Source organism: Palaemon carinicauda, chromosome 29 (genome assembly GCF_036898095.1).
Source record: "Palaemon carinicauda isolate YSFRI2023 chromosome 29, ASM3689809v2, whole genome shotgun sequence".
NCBI classification, from domain to species: Eukaryota; Metazoa; Arthropoda; class Malacostraca; order Decapoda; family Palaemonidae; genus Palaemon; species Palaemon carinicauda.
The window spans coordinates 67,744,907-67,769,341 of NC_090753.1; the positions used below are offsets into that span (position 1 = coordinate 67,744,907).

The 24,435-nt window shown below is 41.0% G+C and overlaps 1 protein-coding gene across 1 annotated transcript in view; it reads right to left on the reverse strand.

Moving 5' to 3' along the window:
- Positions 1 to 24,435, reverse strand: part of LOC137622635 (mothers against decapentaplegic homolog 3-like) — a 44,799-nt gene that overhangs the window by 14,625 nt on the left and 5,739 nt on the right. Inside the window, exon 2 of the mRNA XM_068353239.1 lies at positions 3,745 to 3,938. Within this exon, the coding sequence (XP_068209340.1) occupies positions 3,745 to 3,938 (194 nt within the window). The remainder of the gene's footprint in view (positions 1 to 3,744; positions 3,939 to 24,435) is intronic.

Sequence of the window (24,435 nt, forward strand, 5' to 3'; positions counted from 1 at the left end):
TCACTAAGGCCAGATCTTTCGAGGATTTCAGAGCATAACTCATGAACGCAATTGGAGTGCAAGAAAAGGACAGAACTACGATGGGCAAGTGGTATCTGACATGAAGGACTTCTACAAGCCATTGTTCTGCTCCATAAAGCTATTAACCCTTTTTCCCCCGGGGTATTTGGAAATTTCCAACCCTTAACCCCCAAGGGGTTATTTTTTTCCCAGCACATTTTGCAGTATATATTTTTTAAATTGCTCTAACAGCCTTAATTTTTGTCATAGAGAGGTCAGGTTGGTCTCATTCTCTTGGAAAATGCCTGAATTTTCTCAAAAAATTATCAAAAAATATGAAAAACTAATTTTTATAGCATTTTTTGCAAGGACGTACCGGTACGTCCATGGGGGTAAAGGGATGGCTTCTGTGAAACGTACCAGTATGTCCTTTGGGGGTAAAAGGGTTAAGTTGCCCAATGGTATGACAGGCATTCCTCATTTGTGGCAGCTTTCTTTCCTTCTTAACTCTATCATCTTTCATGAACTGACCAGTTAGGCCCAAAAGGGTGAAGCACTGTCCACACATTCTCAAGACGAAGAAGCAGGTGGTGGTCCTAAACAGACTTTGAGGACAGATGAGCTTCTTCAAAACCAATATGTTAAGTGCGACAGACTGAAGGTTTAGCTGCAGCCACCTTTGAGGGGCCTGAGCCCTAAAGGTAACTGCACAGTGGATGAGGGAGTCATGGTAAGCCTTCCTCTACCATCACTGCAACATCCCTATCCCTCTGAGAAGAGACGGAAATAGCCTCCAGAACTAGACCGTTCCTTAGTGACAATGTAACCTGTTGCCCAACTTATCAGGAGAATAAAGAAACATCAGTATCCCATCCCTTTTGGACTTAATTGGTCCATTGATTCGCTGACTGAGGTGCCATGAAGGTCCCTGCATTCACAAACATCTCAAGTAGAGGTGAAATAGGTAACTGCGCTGGTCAATACACGAATCTGGAAGCTGCCATGGAAGGTTTCTATGGCAGTAAAGCTAAGAAGACTGTGTGCTCTCAGTCTTGAGTCATTCCATAAGCGAAACCACCGTCAACCCAGAAACTGCGGGATTCGACAGGAAAAGACGTCAGGCTCACATCATCTGGAAAAGAGAATCTCCTCTGTGGAGAGAGTACGGGAGGTAGGATCTTGCTGGACCAACTTAACCGCAGTGAATTTTCAGGCAAGGATATCTCAGAATTCAATCTATCCCATGTAAAATAAGCTTCGACCATGCAACTCAAGTGAGGTCTTTAATCCTAAGGGGTGCCAAAACGTTGATCAAGGACTGTTGAACTCACTTCTAAAAGGACCCAATGTAGCCTTTCCCAGGACAGTGCAATCACTAATGTGTACAAGAGCAATGACAAACAACACCCAGTCTCAGGATTCTCGGTGGATGGGGCTGGATCAGAGTTAAGTGCCATCGTTGGCATTGAAAACAGGTCTCATTATACCCCTAAAATGAGTTTTTTTTTTTTTTTTATTCAAAGTATGCAAAATCAGAGCCAAGAACAGGACCCAAGGTGTACCCTGAAGAGTTTGAAGGGGGACCCAAGCAAAGATTGTCCTCACCTTGGCCATCATGCCCTCCAAAAGCTAACGAACTACTGTACAGCAAATGGAGCCAACGTAGTGTGAAAGTCAGCACAGTATCAAAGGGGGGGGGGTGGCGCATGTGCTTCACGTGCACACCAGTAACCTACTGATGAAGAAACGTGTGTGCATGGGGCATCATGGTACTATTCCTGTTCCTTGTCACACAAGGGCATCGGAACTTGTGCATGGGGCATCATGGTACTATTCCTGTTCCTTGTCACACAAGGGCATCGGAACTTGTGCATGGGGCATCATGGTACTATTCCTGTTCCTTGTCACACAAGGGCATCGGAACTTGTGCATGGGGCATCATGGTACTATTCCTGTTCCTTGTCACACAAGGGCATCGGAACTTGTGCATGGGGCATCATGGTACTATTCCTGTTCCTTGTCACACAAGGGCATCGGAACTTTCCAGCACGTAGACTGGTCACGCAAGGAAAGATCAAGTGACTGGCAATCTTAATTAGCAATGCACAAGCACGTAGGAGAGTTATCAGTAGCCAGGGGGTCACAAGAATGAACAGGCAGTGACTAATCTCATAGTGAATGATCTAGCAGGATACAGACCAGAGTGTACCTTAACCACCCACTGGAAGGAAGGGGTGAAGAGCGCTGCCCTTTATCCTGAAACATGGTACATGGTACACATGCTCTGTTCGATACGAGCAGGAGTGTAAGACCCAGTGTTGCTTGTCAAGACACCTCCTGAATCAGGGTTGGTTCTCGGCACCATACTGTTTCTCTGATGATTAAGGGGGGAGAGATCCATGGGAATTTTAAGTGTCTCCTGTTGATCGGCTTTCTGAGCTTCTACAATGATCTGAATAATCTAAGAGAGACGAGACAGAAGAGGAGGAAGGACTAGAAGAGGAGGAGGAGCACACATGCTTCTTTTTGCCCGTCTCCTTCGGAGTTGAGGTCTTAGTAACCCAAGACGATACTGCCACAGAGAAAAAGACACGATGCTCTGCAATAGCAGCAGCAACAACACCAGCAGTTGCCACACCCTTCACAACCTCCATGGAAGATGCAGGAGTCAGGAAGCCACCACAGAGAAAGCTTTTAAAAGTCCTATTGGCAACAAAAAAAAAACTTTCTCTCGCCAACTGAGCAGAAGCTATACCCAAGGAATACCAAATTCTTTAGGTTCAGGAGGTTGTCACTGTCATACAACCATACAGCGAAGGGTGCGAACAGTCATGCCCCCAGCAAAATGCAAATGCATAAAAATGATGAGATTAATGACAGGTTTGCATATAAACCTGTCACACATTTGTGGCTTATCCAGAAAACAACTGCATACTCTTGTATTTTCCATCAAATTTATCCATGTTTACCCGAACACATCATGTCTGCACACATCCATCTAGCTAAAAAAAGAAAGTAAGAATATTAAATCACACACAATCTGAAATGCAGCAAGAGTACATATGGACTGCTTGTGGCTGAAGTTAAAATCGAGTTTCTAGTCAATTGGCAGATGGGCAGGTGCTTTCCCCCACCTTCCAGTCATTATATCTACCTCTCAATGGCTGTTCCAGGTTTGCTGAAGTCATACTGTACTTCTGCTAAAGGACATCGCAGCAGCAGTAGGGGATTCAGCATTATGAAGCTTCATCTGTGGTGGATAATGTGGGAGGGTGGGCTGTGACACCCTAGCAGTACCAGCTGAACTCGGTTGAGTCCCTTGTTAGGCTGGGAGGAACGTAGAGAGTAGAGGTCCCCTTTTTGTTTTTGTTTCATTTGTTGATGTCGGCTACCCCCCAAAATTGGGGGAAGTGCCTTGGTATATGTATGTACTGTATGTATTAAAGGACAAAGCTTTGTATTCTTGTAGGAACTACTATAACAATTGCAGTCAAAATTCAACACAAAATATAAAAAGATGTTAAAAACTGTTTACATTCTTGTAAGAACTACTGTATCAATTGTCATCAAAATTTAAGAAAGAAAAAGTTAAAAAAAATATGACAAATTTGGAAACAATTTGAATTTTCCGTAGTAAAATCCTTTAGTTATTTATATGGATGTCCTTCCAGCTTCACCAAAAGAACATCTGCATAAATAACGTAAGGTTTGTTAGTGAAGAAACAAAACAAAAGTGTTACTAACTTGGTGCTTCAATCTTGGTGTAGTGATAAGGATTCACGCACACGTCTTCCTTTTTTAGATTGAATGCGTACTGACAGTGATCGAGAGCTCTGAGTTCGTGATGGCTCTGCAGCTCGGGCCAACGCCACAAGCGGCAATAAATAACATGCGGCAATCCCTTGCGATGGGAGACTTGCAACCGGCCATCCAGTGACCTGCAAAAAAGTCAAAGGAAACATGATGCATCGGCTATAATGTCAGAAATACATAGTGTATTATATATTATATCTTAAATGTAAAACAAACAAATATTACCTACCACAAATCAATTAACCCTTTTAACCCCAGGCTCTTTGGAAATTTCCAACCCTTAACCCCCAGGGGGTTATTTTTTTCCCAGCACATTTTGCAGTATATTTTTTCAAATTGCTCTAATAGGCCTAATTTTTGTCATAGAGAGGTCAGGTTGGTCTCATTCTCTTGGAAAATGCCTGAATTTTCTCAAAAAATTATCAAAAATATGAAAAAAAAAAAATTTATAGCATTTTTTTGCAAGGACGTACCGGTACGTCCATGGGGGTAAAGGGATGAGTTTTGTGAAACGTACCAGTACGTCCTTTGGGGGTAAAAGGGTTAAATGTAAAACAAAAAAATATTACCTACCACAAATCAATAAAATGAATATCTAATTCAATTTATAACCTGTATACATATTTTTTCAGAATTTGAATATTCTTATAAAGAAAAAATAAAATCTGGTTAAATACAAGGTACTGTACCTCCATACATCAGATAGATTAAGGATGAAGCTGAAAATTACCTTGAGTGCAGTTTTCTCAAATTGCCCTCTCTAATAAAAGCTTGATGTACTCTCTATCAACACAAAAGTACACACTATGCCCATCTCCTCCTGTACATCGAAGACACCACTTACTTCCACCCCATTTGGAAGGACATCTTTGTGTTATTAAACAAGAGGTAACAAAATAAAAATCTTTAAGAGTAATTTGTACTTTTCCTAAATATACAACCTGAGTCTTTTAACCCTTTTACCCCCAGGCTTTTTGGAAATTTCCAACCCTTAACCCCCAAGGGGTTACTTTTTTCCCAGCACATTTTGGTGTATATTTCTTTTGAATTGCTCTAACAGCCTTAATTTTTGTCATAGAGGTGTCAGGTTGGTCTCATTCTCTTGGAAAATGTCTGAATTTTCTCAAAAAATTATCAAATATAAAAAAAAAAAATTTTATAGCATTTTTTTGCAAGGACGTACCGGTACGTCCATGGGGGTAAAGGGATGGCTTTTGTGAAACGTACCAGTACGTCCTTTGGGGTAAAAAGGTTAATCAAAATACACTGCTATACTGTATGACTTCAACGAACCTGGAAGAGCCATTATAAATACAACAGGGTGGTTGTAACTATCGGCAGATGGTGGGGAAGCACTGTCATTTAAGAATAGTTACAAATGGCTTCAAACTATTGGAACCTAGATATATGTCTACTGTAGGCTCCAGAGCCCTTAAATATGCGGCCCCGAGACTATATAATAAGCTCCAACGAAACATTCGAATGATTGAAGACATTAAGGCTTTCAAGAGGAATCTGAAGACTTTCTTATTTCATGAGTCTTTTGAGTCAACAACTCCCTTTTGACCTTATGCCTGGGACCTGAAGAGTACTTGAGCTAACTTAACCCTTTTACCCCCAGGCTATTTGGAACTTTCTAACCCTTAACCCCCAGGGGTTTTCCTTTTTACAAGCACATTTTTTACAATATATATTTTTCAAATTACTCTAACAGCCTTAATTTTCGTCATAGAGAGGTCAGGTTGGTCTCATTCTTTTGGAAAATGCCTGAAGTTTCTCATAAAGTTATCAAAAATATGCAAAAAAAAATGTAAATAGCAATTTTTTACAAGGACATACCAGTACGTCCATGGGGGTAAAGGGATGAGTTTTGTGAAACGTACCAGTACGTCCATTGGGGGTAAAAGGGTTAAAGGACTGGAACATGGAGACTAAAAAGTCATTATGTTAGACCACAACAGAGTGTACAGTCATGGGAAAATTATTTCAATCTTGTTTGAATAGAACGCTTGCTCAGTTATGAAGCTCCCCTGCATCTGCTCTCTGATCCACCTAATAGCAGCCACTAGGAAAAGTTGTTGTACAGTATCCAACTGTGAAGTGCAAATGACTTCTCAGACAGAAAAAACCTCTACAGGTGTGGCTGACAGAGAAGTGTGTTTCAGGAGGTATTTCTCTTTGGAGCTTAACATGACTAGAGGGGCAAAATGTGGGCGGGGCTTCCCCAGACCTGCCGATAGTTATAACTGCCTCGTTAAATTCTTAATGACTGTTCCTGTGAAGTCACACTTCTATTATAGACAATGGTTCCTGAAAGAACAAATCAGGTAACAATATGTAGGCCTTTCAGGACTATATTTTCTCCTGTTCATATAGAAGAAAAAGGTTCATAAATCCCTGGTAGACCAGTTTCCATCCCACTTGGAAAACAGACAATAATTTACACTTTCTGTTTTTCCACACTTGGCACCATGGGTAAGTGATACATGCATTGTTACCCGAGACATCCTGAAGGTGTACACCTATCCGCTATTTCTGGGGCGGCCTGTGACGGCCGGTGAGAAAGGTCCTTCCTTGTACCTTTCCTAATATAAATCTTCCAAATATACTAGAGAAAGATAAAAGCATGGAATGCAGAGGTTACAACCCTCGTGCGAACACCTTGTAGGTGTCGTGTATTAAACAAAGGCGTGCAAAAAACCACTATTCACAGGTTGTCTTCCATTTAGATAATCCCTTCATCAATGGGGAGGGCCGTGACAGGCGCTAGAGAACAACTAAATCCGCTACTTTTGTTAGAGAGGCTTATTCTGTATAAACTCTAGTTGAGGATTACCATGACTTATGCAGAATTTCCCCTGCCCCAATAACACTACAGTAGTAGCATTAACTACACTACTTTCACTCCTTGCAGATGTATCGAGGACCATTCCAAATTAGGACATGCTGCCTTGAAAGGCATATTTCTGATGGTTCCATAGGTAGCTCATCCAATTTAGTTTTACCCCAAGAGGATCTCAAGAAAAGCAGAACATTTTCATTCAAAGCAACTAAGATCATCACTAACCCAGGGAAATCATCCAATGCAAAATCATACCAGTTTAAGAGTTTGAGTGAAGTGTTTTCTAGCCGAGATAATCAACAACAAACTGATCCTCTAAGAACCACTATTCTGGAAGCAGTGAACTTTCTGCTATTTCTTAAGTATTTTACAAACTTGTCTGTCTGCCATTAACTGATGTACAGTAGGTCTGCTCTGGCTCATATTTTTCAAAGCATAGATATAGATCTTGGATTGTCCCGTACTGTAACCCAAGAGGTACATGTTGAAAATTTGAGAGGGAGTTCCTCCACATTGAGACAAGTCTGATACTAAAATACTACAGCAGTCCACCTTTGTGCCACTGCAAGCTTTCATGAAGAACTTAATTCTAAGGCCTATATTAGTTCCCCTTCCGAGCCTCAGTTATGTGGTCCAGAATCTCTCTTGTTGCGTTTCAGACTGAGAATTAGCTAAAGTACGCAAACCTCGCATATATTCACGGCTTTGCTGCACAAAAGGCTTCCTCCTAAAAACAAGCGACACAGAAACTTTGTTTTTCCTGCCTCCAAAATCAAACCATTGTTCTCTAGTCTTGGATAGTGCCATAGCCTCTGTACCACGGTCTTCCACTGTCTTGGGGTAGAGTTAGGGTGCATTCGGACAAACTGTTCTATATTATTTCTTTTCCTCTTGTTTTTATTTACAAATTTTTATAGTTTACATATGAAAGATTCATTCAAATTTTTTTTATTGTTCTTTAAATATTTCATTTTAATTGTTAATTACTTTCCTTGTAGTTTCCTTATTTCCTTTCCACACTGGGATATTTTCCTTGTTGGAGCCCTCGAGCTTATGGCATCCTGCTTTTCCAACTGTGATTGTAGCTTAGCAAGTAATAATAACCATTGAGGAAGAGCATGTATTGAGCTAAGTCACGGCCATGAAAACTTAAAATGATCAAATCTTTTAAGAAGGCGAGTTCACAACTATCCCTTTCAACCTGGCAAATCTTATAACAGTCAGAAAAACTTCCAATTCCTACTGGCACTCGTATGAACTTAAAGGTCCTGAAACTGCTGAAATTTGGCCTGTTATGATCTTACTCTTTGTTGCTGTCTCACAGGATTTTTTCATACAGGAGAGGGGGTTCCCAGCCCCCTCGTCCCGTCCCTTTTAGTCGCCTCTTACGACACGCAGGGATAACGTTGGCGCTATTCTAATTGTTTTATGGCCCCGCGGCCACAGGGGGTTGGAGGAACGTAGAGAGTAGAGGTCCCCTTTTTTGTTTTGTTTCTTGTTGATGTCGGCTACCCCCCAAAATTGGGGGAAGTGCCTTTGGTATATGTATGTATGATCTTACTAACTTTGAAAATAAATATAAAATTTGGGGCTCCTTAAAGTGACCTACTATCTATTATTATATTCACTTCAGTGATTCAACCTTTAAATTCTTAAATACTGTACATATTTTACTGGTCACATTGTTACTACAGGCCACAACCTTTAATTCATGAAAGGGACGATTTCCCTTAACCCTTTTACCCCCAAAAGGACGTACTGGTACGTTTCACCAAACTCATCCCTTTACCCCCATGGACGTACCGGTACGTCCTTGCAAAAAACTACTATTTACATTTGATAATTTTTTTGAGAAACTTCAGGCATTTTCCAAGAGAATGAGACCAACCTGACCTCTCTATGACGAAAATTAAGGCTGTTAGAGCAATTTAAAAAAATATACTGCAAAATGTGCTTGAAAAAAAAATTAACCCCGGGGAGTTAGGGGTTGGAAAGTTCCAAATAGCCTGGGGGTAAAAGGGTTAACTTTCATTGCATTGTACAAACAAACCTTGAGACTGACTACACTGGTTATTCGAAATATGACAACTTCCACCAACTAATAAATTCTTTTCGATATCAAAATATACACAAATACAAACCTTAAACTAAAGGTGATGCTCCAGGGCACCTAGGTGATCAAATATCGCTAATGACATAACTAGAAGGGGGAATGATTAGTCAGCGGACCATGTAAAGAACCGAGTCTTTCTATACCATGCAAAGAGTTAGATTACAAGAAGACACTATCATTATCACTGATAATCCATCTTGAATGCAATCTTTTCCTACACTATCTGATTGCCTTTACGAACCATTTTTTTTTTTTAATCACACGGTACTTTCATGATTTTAGTGATATGTAACATGCAGAGCTATTATAAATCAACCACATGAAAAGAATAAAATGTACAGAAACACTTTTAAGATATGAGATAAATAGAACGGTACGTTTACTTTTAGAAATCAACCACATGAAAAGAATAAAATGTACAGAAGCACTTTTAAGATATGAGATAAATAGAACGGTACGTTTACTTTTATAAATCAACCACATGAAAAGAATAAAATGTACAGAAACACTTTTAAGATATGAGATAAATAGAACGGTACGTTTACTTTTATAAATCAACCACATGAAAAGAATAGAATGTACAGAAACACTTTTAAGATATGCGATAAATAGAACGGTACGTTTACTTTTTTTTAAAAAGAGACTCAGACATTCCAGTTGGAAATAAAATATGGGAAGGGAGTTGCTATATACGATAAACCTAAACCAAAGCTTTGTAAAATATCTACTAACGAGTATTTGAAACTTTCCTTATATCCAATAAAAATAAAAACATTTCCTTTTCAACTATCAAGACCAGAGGATGAATTACAAGACACAAAAATTGAAACAAACTCTACCTACAATAAGCAGCAGGAATTATAATAACCCTTTAACCCCCAGGCTATTTGGAAATTTCCAACCCTTAACCCCAAGGGGGTTATTTTTTTCCCAGCACATTTTGCAGTATATATTTTTTTTAAATTGCTTTAACAGCCTTAATTTTTTTCATAGAGAGGTCAGGTTGGTCTCATTCTCTTGGAAAATGCCTGAATTTTCTCAAAAAATCATCAAAAATATGAAAAAAAAAAAATTTTATAGCATTTTTTTGCAAGGACGTACCGGTACGTCCATGGGGGTAAAGGGATGGCTTTTGTGAAACGTACCAGTACATCCTTTGGGGGGTAAAAGGGTTAATTGTCATTCAATGCAATACTGTATTACATTCTAGTCTATCAAAGGCAATAGCTCTAATAGCACAAAATCCCTCACACCAGGATTATTTGGGATATGCGGTACACAGCATAGAAACCAACCACTGTTTCTCAGTCATGAAGATATTGCGCGATACAAAACTGCCTTTCGGAAAGAGCAGCTTCTACCACCTAGCTAGACACCCACACTCATCACTGAAGGTCTTCAAAATTTGTCTTAGCTGAACACTACTATCATTTACTAGTTTTATTATTATCATTATTAGCTAAGCTGCAACCCTAGTTGGAAAAGCAGGATGCTATCAGCCCAAGGACTACAACAGGGAAAAATAACCCAGTGAGGAAAGGAAATAAACAAATTACAAGAGAAGTAATTAACAATTAAAGGTTTAACGGCCACTCATGAATGGCAGAGTCAAGGGGCAGTGACACTGCCTTATCGAGCAGGACAATGCCCTAGAGGCTGACCATGTTATATATGATCAGCGGCCAAGCTAGGACTAGGGAGGGGCAGGCAATGGCTGCTGATGACTCGGCATATAGACCTGTAGGCTCCCCCAAACTCCCCATACTTAGCTCGCAAGGATTGTGAGGCTGAAGCGAGCAATGATGTTAACAAGTTTGAGCGGGACTGGAACCCCAGTCTGGCGTTTACCAGTCAGGGACGTTACCACATCAGCCACCACAACTTAACCTTTTTACCCCCAAAGGACGTATTGGTACGTTTCACAAAAGCCATCCCTTTACCCCCATGGACGTACCGGTACGTCCTTGCAAAAAATTGCTATAAATTTTTTTTTTCTTCATATTTTTTTGAAATAATTCAGGTATTTTCCACGAGAATGAGACCAACCTGACCTCTCTATGACAAAAATTAAGGCTGTTAGAGCAATTTAAAAAAATATATATTGCAAAATGTGCTGGGAAAAAAATAACCCCCTGGGGGTTAAGGGTTGGAAATTTCCAAATAGCCTGGGGGTTAAAGGGTTAATTAAAATATCTTAAGAATAGTAATAACATTATAATAGATCTTTCATATATGAACTATATAAACTTAAAAAAAAAGAAAAAAAAAGTTGAAGAGAAATAAGATAGAATACTGTGCCTGAGTGTACCTTCAAGCAAGAGAACTCTACCCCAAGACAGGGGAAGACCATGGTACAGAGGCTATGGCACTACCCAAGACTAGAGAACAATGGTTTGATTCTGGAGTGTCCTTCTCCTAGAGATCTTCGCAGCGTCATTTCAAACCAATTACATTTGACCCTGTAATGCATTTCACTTCCCAATTGTTCTCTTTTGTCTTTGAACGCATAGCTGTCGAACTTTTCCTGTAAACTCAGAATCTACAGAAAAAGCTTTGCGGATTGGTTGCCCTACCCTACATAAATAATTCCACGAATCGGCAAAAATTGTTTTCAGAATCCCAGTTCAGACATTTCATTTCTATGTGAGCAATTATAATTACAGGTCTGAAGACAACTTTGAATGTACCAATTATTATTATTATTATTACTATCCAAGCTACAACCCTAATTGGAAAAGCAAGATGCTATAAGCCCAGGTGCTCCAACAGGGAAAAATAGCCCAGTGAGGAAAGGAAATAAGTACATAAATAACTGAAGAGAACAAATTAACAATAAATCATTCAAAAAAAGTAATGTCAAAAGAGATATGTCATACATAAACTATAAAAAGACTCATGTCTGCCTGGTCAACAAAAAAGCATTTGCTCCAACTTTGAACTTTTGAAGTTCTACGGATTCAACTACCCGATTAGGAAGATCATTCCACAACTTGGTAACAGCTGGAATAAAACTTGGTCATAATTATACCATCTCTCATTCAGGAAAACTAGACTACATCATTCATTCCTGCTTTCTGCACCTTGATCTCTTTCATTCCTTCGTTCAGATTGCTCGGCATTTATAGCCGAGCAGGGGAGCTCTTGGCACAAGGCACCGCCTTGATCTCTATTTTGTATTTTCTCTCTGAGATTCAGCCATTTTTTAAAAACTGTCTTCACCCATGTTGGTTCCCCAACCATCTTCGTGACCAGTCACTTTAAATGTGAGTGCCAGAGACATAGAACATCTAATTAACCCTTTTACACACAAAGGACGTACTGGTACGTTTCAAAAAAGCCATCCCTTTACCCCCATGGATGCACCGGTACGTCCTAGCAAAAAAATGCTATAAAATTTTTTTTTTTTCATATTTTTGATAATTTTTTGAGAAAATTCAGCCATTTTCCAAGAGAAAGAGACCAACCTGACCTCTCTATGACATAAATTAAGGCTGTTAGAGCAATTTAAATAAAATATACTGCAAAATGTGCTGGGAAAAAAATAACCCCTTGGGGGTTAAGGGTTGGAAATTTCCAAATAGCCTGTGGGTAAAAGGGTTAATGAGTCAGGGAGATATTTGATAATCTCTCCATGAAATTCAGCTGAATAATACATTCTGGATTGTCATCACACTCTAACAAGTGCAGGTACACTCAAGAGTTTCTCTCTTGGCTAGTGTCACAAAATTTATCCATTGCCACTCTTATAAACATAGTTTCTAAAGGTCACCACTAACATATCGAGATATTTCATGCGTGTGCATGTGCACTGCAGCTAAGTTTTAGAGCAGAATCTGCATTATGTAAAGCCCCAACATACATTGGCTAATACCATGACACTCATGAAAAAATTGTATCTTTTCTGATCAGCGATAGGAAAAGTATACCAACTCAATTCTGAAGACAGTCGTGCAATAATACTAAACAGTGATTAATGTAGTTACATTAAGCTTGGTGTGAAGCAGTTTACTGTAAAACAGGTACCAAAAACTAAACAGAAATTAATAACTATATTCAGAAAATAGCTCTAAATAAAAGACAGCATTTGTACAATTCATACAGTCCATGTAAACATATTGGAAACTGAAAAAAAGTTAAATGTTATCTTCTGAAATATATTAGAAATCTGAACTGTCAGTGTGGATGTTTGTTAAATAAAACTGAAAAAGTCAGTACAGCTTGTACACGTATACTTAGGGGAGTCATCGAGAAAAGGTCAAAGCATGAATCCATTACGAGAGAGAGAGAGAGAGAGAGAGAGAGAGAGAGAGAGAGAGAGAGAGAGAGAGAGAGAGAGAGAATAAATATTCTTTAACCCTTTTACCCCCAAAGGACGTACTGGTATGTTTCACAAAAGCCATCCCTTTACCCCCATGGACGTACCGGTACGTCCTTGCGAAAAAATGCAATAAAAATTATTTTTCAATATTAAACTTACCCGATAATCATGTAGCTGTCAACTCCGTTGCCCGACAGAATTCTATGGAGGGATACGCCAGCTATCACAATACTAGAAGGGGGTGTATTTACCAGCGCCACCTGTGGCCAGGTACTCAAGTACTTCTTGTTGACACCTCCTCAATTATTCCTCTGTCGTGCTTCCGGCAAGACGTTCTGGGATACGCTTATGTTCTTGGAGTATTTTCACGACTTTGGTGAAGTATTTCTCTTTGATTTCGGCTGTCGCTTTACTGGAAACTTCTATATTAGCTTAGTTAGCTTTTGGAATTAATTTGATTAATTATGGTGACGAGAGAGTATGAACTCTCGTTCACCTTTCAATGGCCGACCCTTCCCTTAGACGGAAGTGTTGGTGTCTAAGAGAGTATAGACTCTCTTTCTTAATTTTGCTTAACAAAAGTTATAGATTTATTTTATATCTCTCCGCCTCTTATAGGCCTCTTCGATTAACTTCCTTTTATTATAAACTCATTAAAATTAATTTTTATATTTGTTTATATTCGACCTTCCTAATAGTAGGCGGTCTTTTACCGAAGTTAATAAACTTTGAGCCCGTCATTTCGGTTTTACCTGTTAACATATTATGCTATTTCCGCCACAGAGTTTGAAAGATTTTCTTTGACAGTCTCGTACTGTTTTCAAAGTTGAACTAACGTTTTGTTTTGTCTCTGCAGTTGTTGACGTTCAGAACGTTCAACTTGCACTCTATCGTTACGATAGAGAAAGAATGTTCACGGTTTCACGTTGCAGTAAGAGTAACCGTGTCTAGCGTTTTGTTCATTCTTTCTTAACTTAATGGTTTTGATCCAAATAAAGGAACTTTTCAGTTTTTTCCTTTAACAATAATATGTTTTAACGATATATATGATTGGGCTCTTCTCTCAGGTTCTAAGTCAAGAGAGAGAGAGAGAGAGAGATAGAGACGGAGGGAGAAAGAGGATAAACGTTTCATTCAAGCCTGCCAGGCGTACGAGTAACGTCGTTATCGTTTTTGCTCTTCTCCCTAGTCTCTTTAGGGGAAGAAACTAAACGTTTCTAGAGTGATCTAGTGTTTAGTCTCTTTCCAACCACTGAATTATCTTTCATTAGATTTTTCTGTTACATTGTAATTCTGTTTTCGCAATTACTAACTTTGAGAAAGGATAGAATTGCCTATTTCAGGTACAAACCACTTAAAGTTTCGAGTTCAGTGAAATAAGTGCAAACAGAAATCAAAGTGATAAGTGATTAGTGCGTGAGGGTACTTTTGTGCGCGCCAGTCGTCCTCCCAGTCCGGGACCTCTTGCAAGCTCCCAAGCCCAGGGGAGAAGCAATGTCGAAGGGCATAAGGGTTCAGCAGGCCTTGATCGGCGCACAGAAGTATTCTCGGTGGTTGTGGGCGTGTCTTACCGAGACCGTCACTCCCACCCGCAGACGATTGAGCCCTTATTTTGCTCGTCTGCAGAAGAGATTAGGGGAGAAAATAAAGGCAGAGTAACGCTGGTCTCAGGTCTCAAGACCTCTTAAACGTTAAGTCCAGACCTATGCCAGACGTACGAAGTTAAAGTTCACAACCCGAATGCAGTCATTGGGTTAGCTCTGACTCTCCTCAGTCATCAGTTGATTACACTCCACCTAAGAGGAGTAAGGTTCTGCCACAACAGATCTCTGCTGTTAAGGCTTTACCTCAGCAGAACTTAGTGTCTGCCGACCCCAAGTTAACTCTACTGCAGTCCATACAGTCACAACTTTCGGTCTTGATGCGTGAGTGTCGGGCTGAGAGTGTTGCGCCTCCGCCTCCGCCTACACTCCCTCCACCTACACTCGCTCCGCCTGATCGCAGTACCACCTGCCAGCAGTTCCACCTGCCAGGCGTACGATGTTGAGCCACGTGCTGAGTTTGCTGTTCCCTGTGGTGTTCAGCCTCCGCCTTCCTTAAGGCAACCTTTACATTGGGATCAGGAGGATTATACCTCTCTTCCTCCGCCTCCACTTGCTGCTCCACCAGTGATGCAACTCTCGGTTGAGGTACAACAACCTCTCCCGTCCATGAGTCAGTCTCCTCAGCTCTTGCTGCAGCGAGCTCAACCCTCCACAAGGCAAGCACCACAACACCTTAGCCTTGCGCCTCAGGAGCCTCAGCTTGCGAGACATTTACCTTGTTCTGCGCAGCCTCTTCCTCATCGCGCTCCGCTCACACCACAGGAACTGGAACTTGCTACTCCGCTTCCGCCAACCGCTCAGCAAGCGCAACCCTTGGGTTCAACCACTCATGCTAGGAGTCAGCCTCCTCCACCCATGCGCCTTCCTTCTGCTTGTCTTTTATTCAGCCTTTGCAGACTGAGCCTCAGGTGTTCCCTCATCGGAGTCTTGAAGAGGAAACCACAACTATTGTTGTTCCAGCTCGTTCTGACTCTGCTGTTCAGCATACCTTACCTCCATTTTCATACCATGGTTTAAACCCCATGCAAGCATGCATAAAGCACTCTAGCACTGGTCATGGAATTTCTGAGAATGTTAAACGCCATGCACACGCTCTGCTTTCCTTACAGCAGGCTCTGCTTACAGCAGGCTCTGCTTACTACATGCTCAGCATTCAGCATGCTCTGCATTCAGCATGCTCTGCATACAACATGCTCTGCATACAGCATGCTCTGCATTCAGCATGCTCTGCATACAACATGCTCTACATACAGCATGCTCTGCATACAGCATACTCTGCATACATCATGCTCTGCATACCTTACCGCATGCTTCTCAACACATCTTGGGTTGTGGCCAACTCACTAGACTGTCAAGCAGTTTCATAACGTTGCCTTCTAGTCTGCTGCTTTTGCACCAGTGAACCCTCACTCAGAGAACTTAGCTTTTCTAGGATAAGGTCCCTGTAGATGAGAAAGTTCTTTTCTCCCTCCTTCTGATATTCCCTTGAGGACTCTGTCATTTGGAGGGAGCCTTTAGCTGCATAACCTCTTATGGACTTTTATTTAAGCATAACATGCTTACAGGGAAGGTAATGGTTCCACTTCAGCCGCTAATCCCGTCTGTTACCACACCTGCTCCCATAGACCTTGAGCTGTGTTGCATGACATGCAGTCTAAGCTTAGTCCTTGTTAGAGGATTTTTTGTTTACGGAGTCAATGTGTCACGGGGAAGACGTTCAACAACCAACAGAAGGGACTTGTTGTGACGCAGTGCGGCAACCTCAGCAACCCGTTAAGGAGTTGTCTGTACGACCCAGACAGTCTAGACAGATTCGGGTTGTCACTGTACTTCCTCGCTTGCCCATGATTGACAGTTTACAGACTGTGCAGCAGTATCATGATCTTGTGTCCGGCTCCGTCAGACGACTGGCTTTTAAGAGCTCCCACAAGTCGTCGCTGTCTGGAGATTTTCAAATGGACTATGGATCTGACCAAGGAACTGGGCCTCCTGGTCAATTTTGAGGAGTCTCAGCTCGTTCCATCCCAGACCATTGTCTCCTTGGGTATGGATCTTCAGAGTCGAGCTTTTCGGACTTGTCCGTCGGCCCCAAGGATCTTCCAAGCCCTAGAATGCATCCAGAGCATGCTGAGAAGGAACCGATGCTTAGTCAGGCAGTGGATGAGTCTAACAGGGACACTTTCATCGCTGGCCCTGTTCATCGAGTTAGGGAGACTCCACCTCCGCCCCCTTCAGTATCATCTAGCTGCTCACTGGATAAAGGACATGACGCTAGAGACGGGCTCAGTTCCTGTTTCCGAAGAGATGAGGTCTACTCTAACGTGGTGGAAGAACAGCATTCTTCTCAAGGAAGGTCTACCATTGGCTGTTCAGACCCCCGACCACCGTCTCTTCTCGGACGCATCGGACACGGGCTGGGGTGCGACACTGGACGGACAGGAATGCTCGGGAACATGGAATCAGGAGCAAAGGACACTTCACATCTATTGCAAGGAGTTGTTGGCAGTTCATCTGGCCTTGATAAACTTCAAGTCCCTCCAGCTTAACAAGGTGGTGGAGGTGAACTCCGACTACACCACAGCCTTGGCTTACATCTCCAAGCAGGGAGGGACTCATTCGAGGAAGTTGTTCGAGATCGCAAGGGACCTCCTCATTTGGTCAAAAGATCGAAAGCTCACGCTGGTAACGAGGCTCATTCAGGGCGATATGAATGTCATGGCAGATCGCCTCAGCCGGAAGGGTCAGGTCTTCCCCACAGAGTGGACCCTTCACAAGAATGTTTGCAGCAGACTTTGGGCCCTGTGGGGTCAGCCAACCATAGATCTATTCGCTACCTCGATGACCAAGAGGCTCCTCTTGTATTGTTCTCCGATTCCAGACCCAGCAGCAGTTCGCGTGGATGCCTTTCTGCTGGATTGGTCCCATCTCAACCTGTATGCATTCCCGCCGTTCAAGATTGTCAACAGGGTACTTCAGAAGTTCGCCTCTCACAAAGGGACACGGCTGACGTTGGTTGCTCCCCTCTGGCCCGCGAGAGAATGGTTCACCGAGGTACTGCAATGGCTGGTCGACGTTCCCAGGACTCTTCCTCCTAGAGTGGACCTTCTGCGTCAACCTCACGTAAAGAAGGTACACCCAAACCTCCACGCTCTTCGTCTGACTGCCTTCAGACTATCGAAAGACTCTCAAGAGCTAGAGGCTTTTCGAAGGAGGCAGCCAGAGCGATTGCCAGAGCAAGGACGACATCCACTCTCAGAGTCTATCAGTCTTAATGGGAAGTCTTCCGAAGCTGGTGCAAGGCCAATGCAGTTTCCTCAACCAGTACCACTGTAACCCAGATTGCTGACTTCCTGTTACATCTAAGGAACGTAAGATCCCTATCAGCTCCTACGATCAAGGGTTACAGAAGTATGTTGGCAGCGGTTTTCCGCCACAGAGGCTTGGATCTTTCCTCCAACAAAGATCTACAGGACCTCCTTAGGTCTTTTGAGACCTCAAAGGAACGTCGGTTGTCCACTCCAGGCTGGAATCTAGACGTGGTCCTAAGGTTCCTAATGTCATCAGGATTTGAACCGCTCCAATCAGCCTCTTTTAAGGACCTCACATTAAAAACTCTTTTCCTCGTGTGCTTAGCAACAGGTAAAAGAGTAAGTGAGATCCACGCCTTCAGCAGGAACATAGGTTTCACATCTGAAACGGCTACATGTTCCTTGCAGCTCGGTTTTTTGGCTAAAAACGAGCTTCCTTCCCGTCCTTGGCCTAAGTCGTTCGAGATCCCAAGCCTGTCCAACATGGTGAGGAACGAACTGGAGAGAGTACTTTGCCCAGTTAGAGCTCTTAAGTACTATCTAAGAAGGTCAAAACCATTACGAGGACAATCAGAAGCCTTATGGTGTGCTATCAAGAAGCCTTCTCTACCAATGTCTAAGAACTCAGTTTCTTACTACATCAGGCTTCTGATTAGAGAAGCAAATTCTCATCTGAAGGAAGAAGACCTTGCTTTGCTGAAGGTAAGGACACATGAAGTGAGAACTGTGGCTACTTCAGTGGCCTTCAAACAGAACCGTTCTCTGCAGAGTGTTATGGATGCAACCTATTGGAGAAGCAAGTCAGTGTTCGCATCATTCTATCTCAAAGATGTCCAGTCTCTTTACGAGTACTGCTACACCCTGGGTCCATTCGTAGCAACGAATGCAGTAGTAGGCGAGGGCTCAGCCACTACATTCCCATAATCCCATAACTTTTTAACCTTTCTCTTGAATACTTTTTATGGGTTGTACGGTCGGCCAAGAAGCCTTCCACATCCTTGTTGATTTGGCGGGTGGTCAATTCTTTCTTGAGAAGCGCCAAGGTTAAAGGTTGTGATGAGGTCCTTTAGTATGGGTTGCAGCCCTGTATACTTTAGCACCTTTGAGTTGATTCAGCCTCCCAAGAGGAACGCTGCGCTCAGTAAGGAAGACGATCTTATTAAAGGCAGAGTAACGGTTCAAGTCGACTTCCTTACCAGGTACTTATTATTTCATTGTTATTGTGGATAACTGATTATATGAAATACGGGATACTTAGCTATCCTTTAGTCTTGTACACTGGTTTTTCACCCACCCCCCTGGGTGTGAATCAGCTACATGATTATCGGGTAAGTTTAATATTGAAAAATGTTATTTTTATTAATAAAATAAATTTTTGAATATACTTACCCGATAATCATGATTTAATCGACCCTCCCTTCCTCCCCATAGAGAACCAGTGGACCGAGGAATAATTGAGGAGGTGTCAACAAGAAGTACTTGAGTACCTGGCCACAGGTGGCGCTGGTAAATACACCCCCTTCTAGTATTGTGATAGCTGGCGTATCCCTCCATAGAATTCTGTCGGGCAACGGAGTTGACAGCTACATGATTATCGGGTAAGTATATTCAAAAATTTATTTTATTAATAAAAATAACATTTTTTTCATATTTTTGATCGTTTTTTGAGAAAATTCAGGCATTTTCCAAGAGAATGAGACCAACCTGACCTCTCTATGACAAAAATTAAGGCTGTTAGAGCATTTAAAAAAATATATACTGCAAAATGTGCTGGGAAAAAAATAACCCCCTGGGGGTTAAGGGTTGGAAATTTCCAAATAGCCTGGGGGTTAAAGGGTTAACATTTTTTGGCAAGATCTCTCCAACATTAAAGCAAACCTTTTACTTTATAACAAAGTAACTACTTCACATCCATCGCAAGTCCAAAATTACCACAAAGATTTATACCTATACTGTATATGATGGTTTTCATTGAACCAAAAACTGAATTTTCATAATAAAATTTATTATATCAATAGTCTCCAAAGTTCATCTACAGTACTTTCTTCTTGAAGCTCACCTACATCGAAATCTACTGTATTCCTAAAAAATTAAAGCTGCTATTTCCGTTAATCCAATTGCTTCCTCCGCCCTTTTCAAAGAATTGGGAATGGTTTTAGGAATAAAATGGCAGCAGCATATAACAAAGGCAGCCATTCGTTAGGTGGCAGGACTGCCCAATGTGAATGATATAGTTGAGATTATCAGGGAGATAGTTGGGGCATATTTTAACCCTTTTACCCCCGGGGTATTTGGAAATTTCCAACCCTTAACCCCCAGGGGGTTATTTTTTTCCCAGCACATTTTGCAGTATATTGTCTTTAAATTGCTCTAACAACCTTAATTTTTGTCATAGAAAGGTCAGGTTTGTCTCATTCTCTTGGAAAATGCCTGAATTTTCTCAAAAAATTATCAAAAAATATGAAAAACTAATCTTTATAGCAATTTTTTGCAAGGACGTACCGGTACGTCCATGGGGGTAAAGGGATGGCTTTTGTGAAACGTACCAGTACGCCCTTTGGGGGTAAAAGGGTTAAGAAGGGACCATGAGTTAGCCCAGGATGTACCTGAATGGAAACTACTGAGTAAGAGAGGACGTGGTATATCAAGAGAGACGTGGTTGATGATAGCGGAGGGAGGTCGGAACTCTTATATAATTTGGATTAAGCTCAAGAGGGAATACACAACAGCAAATATAGTACAGAATTCCTCATCCTCTGAAATGCATTCGCAAACTTCCTCTGGCAGATGAGAGATAAGAATTTGATGGATCACTGACTCTTACGCAACAAAAAGTTGCATGAGGCGAGGTCTAGTGGCTGTAGACTGAAAATAGACACTTGATGAATATATGATCTGTAGACAACAACAGGTGCATGAACCTGTCACATCCGAAACAGACGTATCAAGTGTACAATCACAGGAATGTATGTGAGTACATGCATAAAAGCCTGAGGGGTTCTCATAAACTGTAGCTTAAAGGCCAGCTGGAGCACAAAGTTTAGAAGTGTGAAGGTTTGAACAAAGTCAACGAATGGCGAGAGCTCTATTCACAAATATGTTACGAGTGAAAGAGATTCGTAACATTTAGAGGATAGAAGGTTGAATGTGACGAGAATACCAGAGCCAAGACAGAGGCTGGAGGAAGTCTTGATGACTTTAAAGGCAGACAGTGGTCCTTCTTAAATGAGAAGCGAGTCCTAAAGGATCTAGCTTACCTGACAAGACCACCTCCTCCAAATAATAATAACTCTGCTCTCAGCTAACATGAAAAGCATAGATATTCCGTTAACATGTAAAATTTACAGCACTCACAGGTTAGGTTAAGATATAAAGACTAGAACAAAAACACAGTTCTGTGCTGTAAGCTAAAGCAAGTGTTTCACATCAATTACAGTAGCTACAGCTGTGCAATTCCCAAACAGGTTAAAAACTTCAATGTTTATGTGGCATTTAAGATCTATAATACAGGACAACATAAAGAGATTCCTGTATACTGTACATTCCTCAGAGATTTACTATTTTCATTCATCATTGTATTCAATGGTCTTCCATTTCATTCATTACAAAGAGTACCAAAATCTGGGCTGCAATTTACCAAAAGACCAACTTTTTACCTTACATCTACACTTTATCATGAGGCACTACAAACTTCAACTCTTAATTAACCCTTTTACCCCCGGGGTATTTGGAAATTTCCAACCCTTAACCCCCTGGGGGTTATTTTTTTCCCAGCACATTTTGCAGTGTAGTTTTTTTAAATTGCTCTAACAGCCTTAATTTTTGTCATAGAGAGGTCAGGTTGGTCTCATTCTCTTGGAAAATGCCTGAATTTTCTCAAAAAATTATCAAAAATATGAAAAAAAAAATTCTATAGCATTTTTTTGCAAGGATGTACCGGTATGTCCATGGGGGTAAAGGGATGGGTTTTGTGAAACGTACCAATACGTCCTTTGGGGGTAAAAGGGTTAACAGAGACATAATCAATCAGAGAGTTTGACCATAAGGAAGGGGCGTTGTCCCTCTAAACTCTGGCAAGGAAAAACATTTACATAAAGAAATAACAAGTTACTGTACAATCCACAAAAAAGTGACAGTACAGTACATGCTTGAGAGAAACCCTTTTTACTTTCCTTTCCCATTTGAGTTCCATACTAGCCTACACCGAACTTGGGCTGCCTACAGTGTATAAACATACAACAGCAGGAAGAGAGACAAGTGGCAGTTAGGTGAAGATATGTACAATGCTGGATGAAAACTACCTACTACATCCAAATAGCCTAACCTAACCAAGTCGAATCCACATAATATGCGGGTCAAACATAACAAGCCTACTTTGAATTAATGAATTATATAAATTAACAGGTAATCTTCAAATCCTGAAAGGATTATAAGGAGTCAAGTGAATCTTATGATGAAATGAAATGGCCTATTGGATACATCCTTGCCTGGCGATCGCCAGACGGGATATCGAATCCCACCCAAACTTGATAGTTTCTTGTAGTTTCTGCAATCTCAATTTCCCTGGCACTCCTTGGTCCTGGCTTGGGTGAAGAGGGGACTTGGGCACTGATCATATGTATATACAGTATGGTCTGTCTCTAGAGCATTGTCCTACTAGCTAAGGCAATGTCACTGTCTCTTGCCTCTGCCATTCACGAGTGACATTTAAACAAAAAAGTCAATGTAAGATATGTTTAGTTTCTAGACATCTTTACATGATTTTAACGAAGTCAACCTTCCTTTAATTATTATTACTACTAGCTAAGCTACAACCCTTGTTGGAAATGCAAGATGCTATAAGCCCACGGGCTCCAACAAGGAAAAAATAGCCCAGTGAGGAAAGGAAATAAGGAAATAAATAAGCGATATAAGTAATGAACAATCAAAACAAAATATTTCAATCATGAATGGTTGGTTAAACACACCATGTTGCTCTTTTTCTGACTCTTAGAGGCCTTTCCATCATTATTCTTTGCATAGCTCTTTGAGCGGTAACTAGTTTATGTTCAAAGGCTTTAGTAAGGAACTTCCTGGGGGGATAGGGGCCTTCTGGGTCTATCCAGGGCTCTGTGGAACAGCATCCCAAGTCTGAAAATGTTGGTGCAAATGTCCATCCTGACCTAAGGTGCTGAAAATCAGGATAAAATAAGCGAGGAATCCTAACCTAACCTAGACTGTCTCAATATTATTATCATTATTACTAGCTAGGCTACAACCCTAGTAGGAAAAGCAAGATGCTACAAGCCCAAAGGCACGGACAGGGAAAATAGCCCAGTGAGGAAATGAAATAAGGAAATAAATAATCTGAGTAATAATGAACAATTAAAATAAAATATTCCAAAAACAGTAACATCATCAAGACAGGCTCCCACAATGAACTTGACATAGCGTACAATAAATCATAGGGAACAATATTTTCCTGTTCTTCACTATAACCATGAGTCATAGTCAGTTATAGTATATAGGTCCTAGTGTTTGTCTATACATATTACTGTTTAAAACAAGGAAATTGTAATGGATTAACCAAATATTTCTCACATAAATTAATGTCAAATGTTAAAACCATATTAGATCTATTAGTCATGATCTGAAATAGAATTCAATTACTTCATAAATAACACAATATTAGATCTCTTAGTTATAATTTCATATATAATTCATTTACTTCATAAATAATTGTCCTTTTCTGATTGAGAACCTGTAGTCTTCGGTACACCTCTAAATACAGTTTATTATAGAGCGGACTTAGTCAACTTGACAAGTTACAACGAAGAATCTTTACTCTCGGTCAATCTTCTCGCTAACTTATAAAACCATATTATTGACACTGTAAATATTATTTCAAATTCAAGGAAACGAATGCCATCCAGCAGACAAAACTTATACAGCCTCATATATTTCGCAGTCACAAAAGCATTATCATGAAAGGATTCGTTATCGGCTCCTACAAGTTCAAGACTCTTCCGGAGCCTTTGTAGTTCGGCAGGACAGACCGGGTGTAAAACTTCCATCCTCGACTGAAAAGCATTTTACATACATACATACATACATACATATACACAATGCACTTCCCCCAATTTTGGGGGGTAGCCGACATCAACAAATGAAACAAAAACAAAAAGGGGACCACTACTCTCTACGTTCCCCCCCAGCCTGTGGCCGCGGGGGCATAAAAACAATTAGAATAGCACCAAATTATCCCTGCGAGTCGTAAGAGGCGAATAAAAGGGACGGGACGAGGGGGCTGGGAACCCCCTCTCCTGTATCTACAATCCTGTGAGACATCGACAAAGAAAAACATTTCATGAAGGAAATAAACAAAAGAACACCACCTAACCTAACCTAGGAGATATATACATATGTTCCGAGGGGCTATGCCCGACTCCGCGACCCAT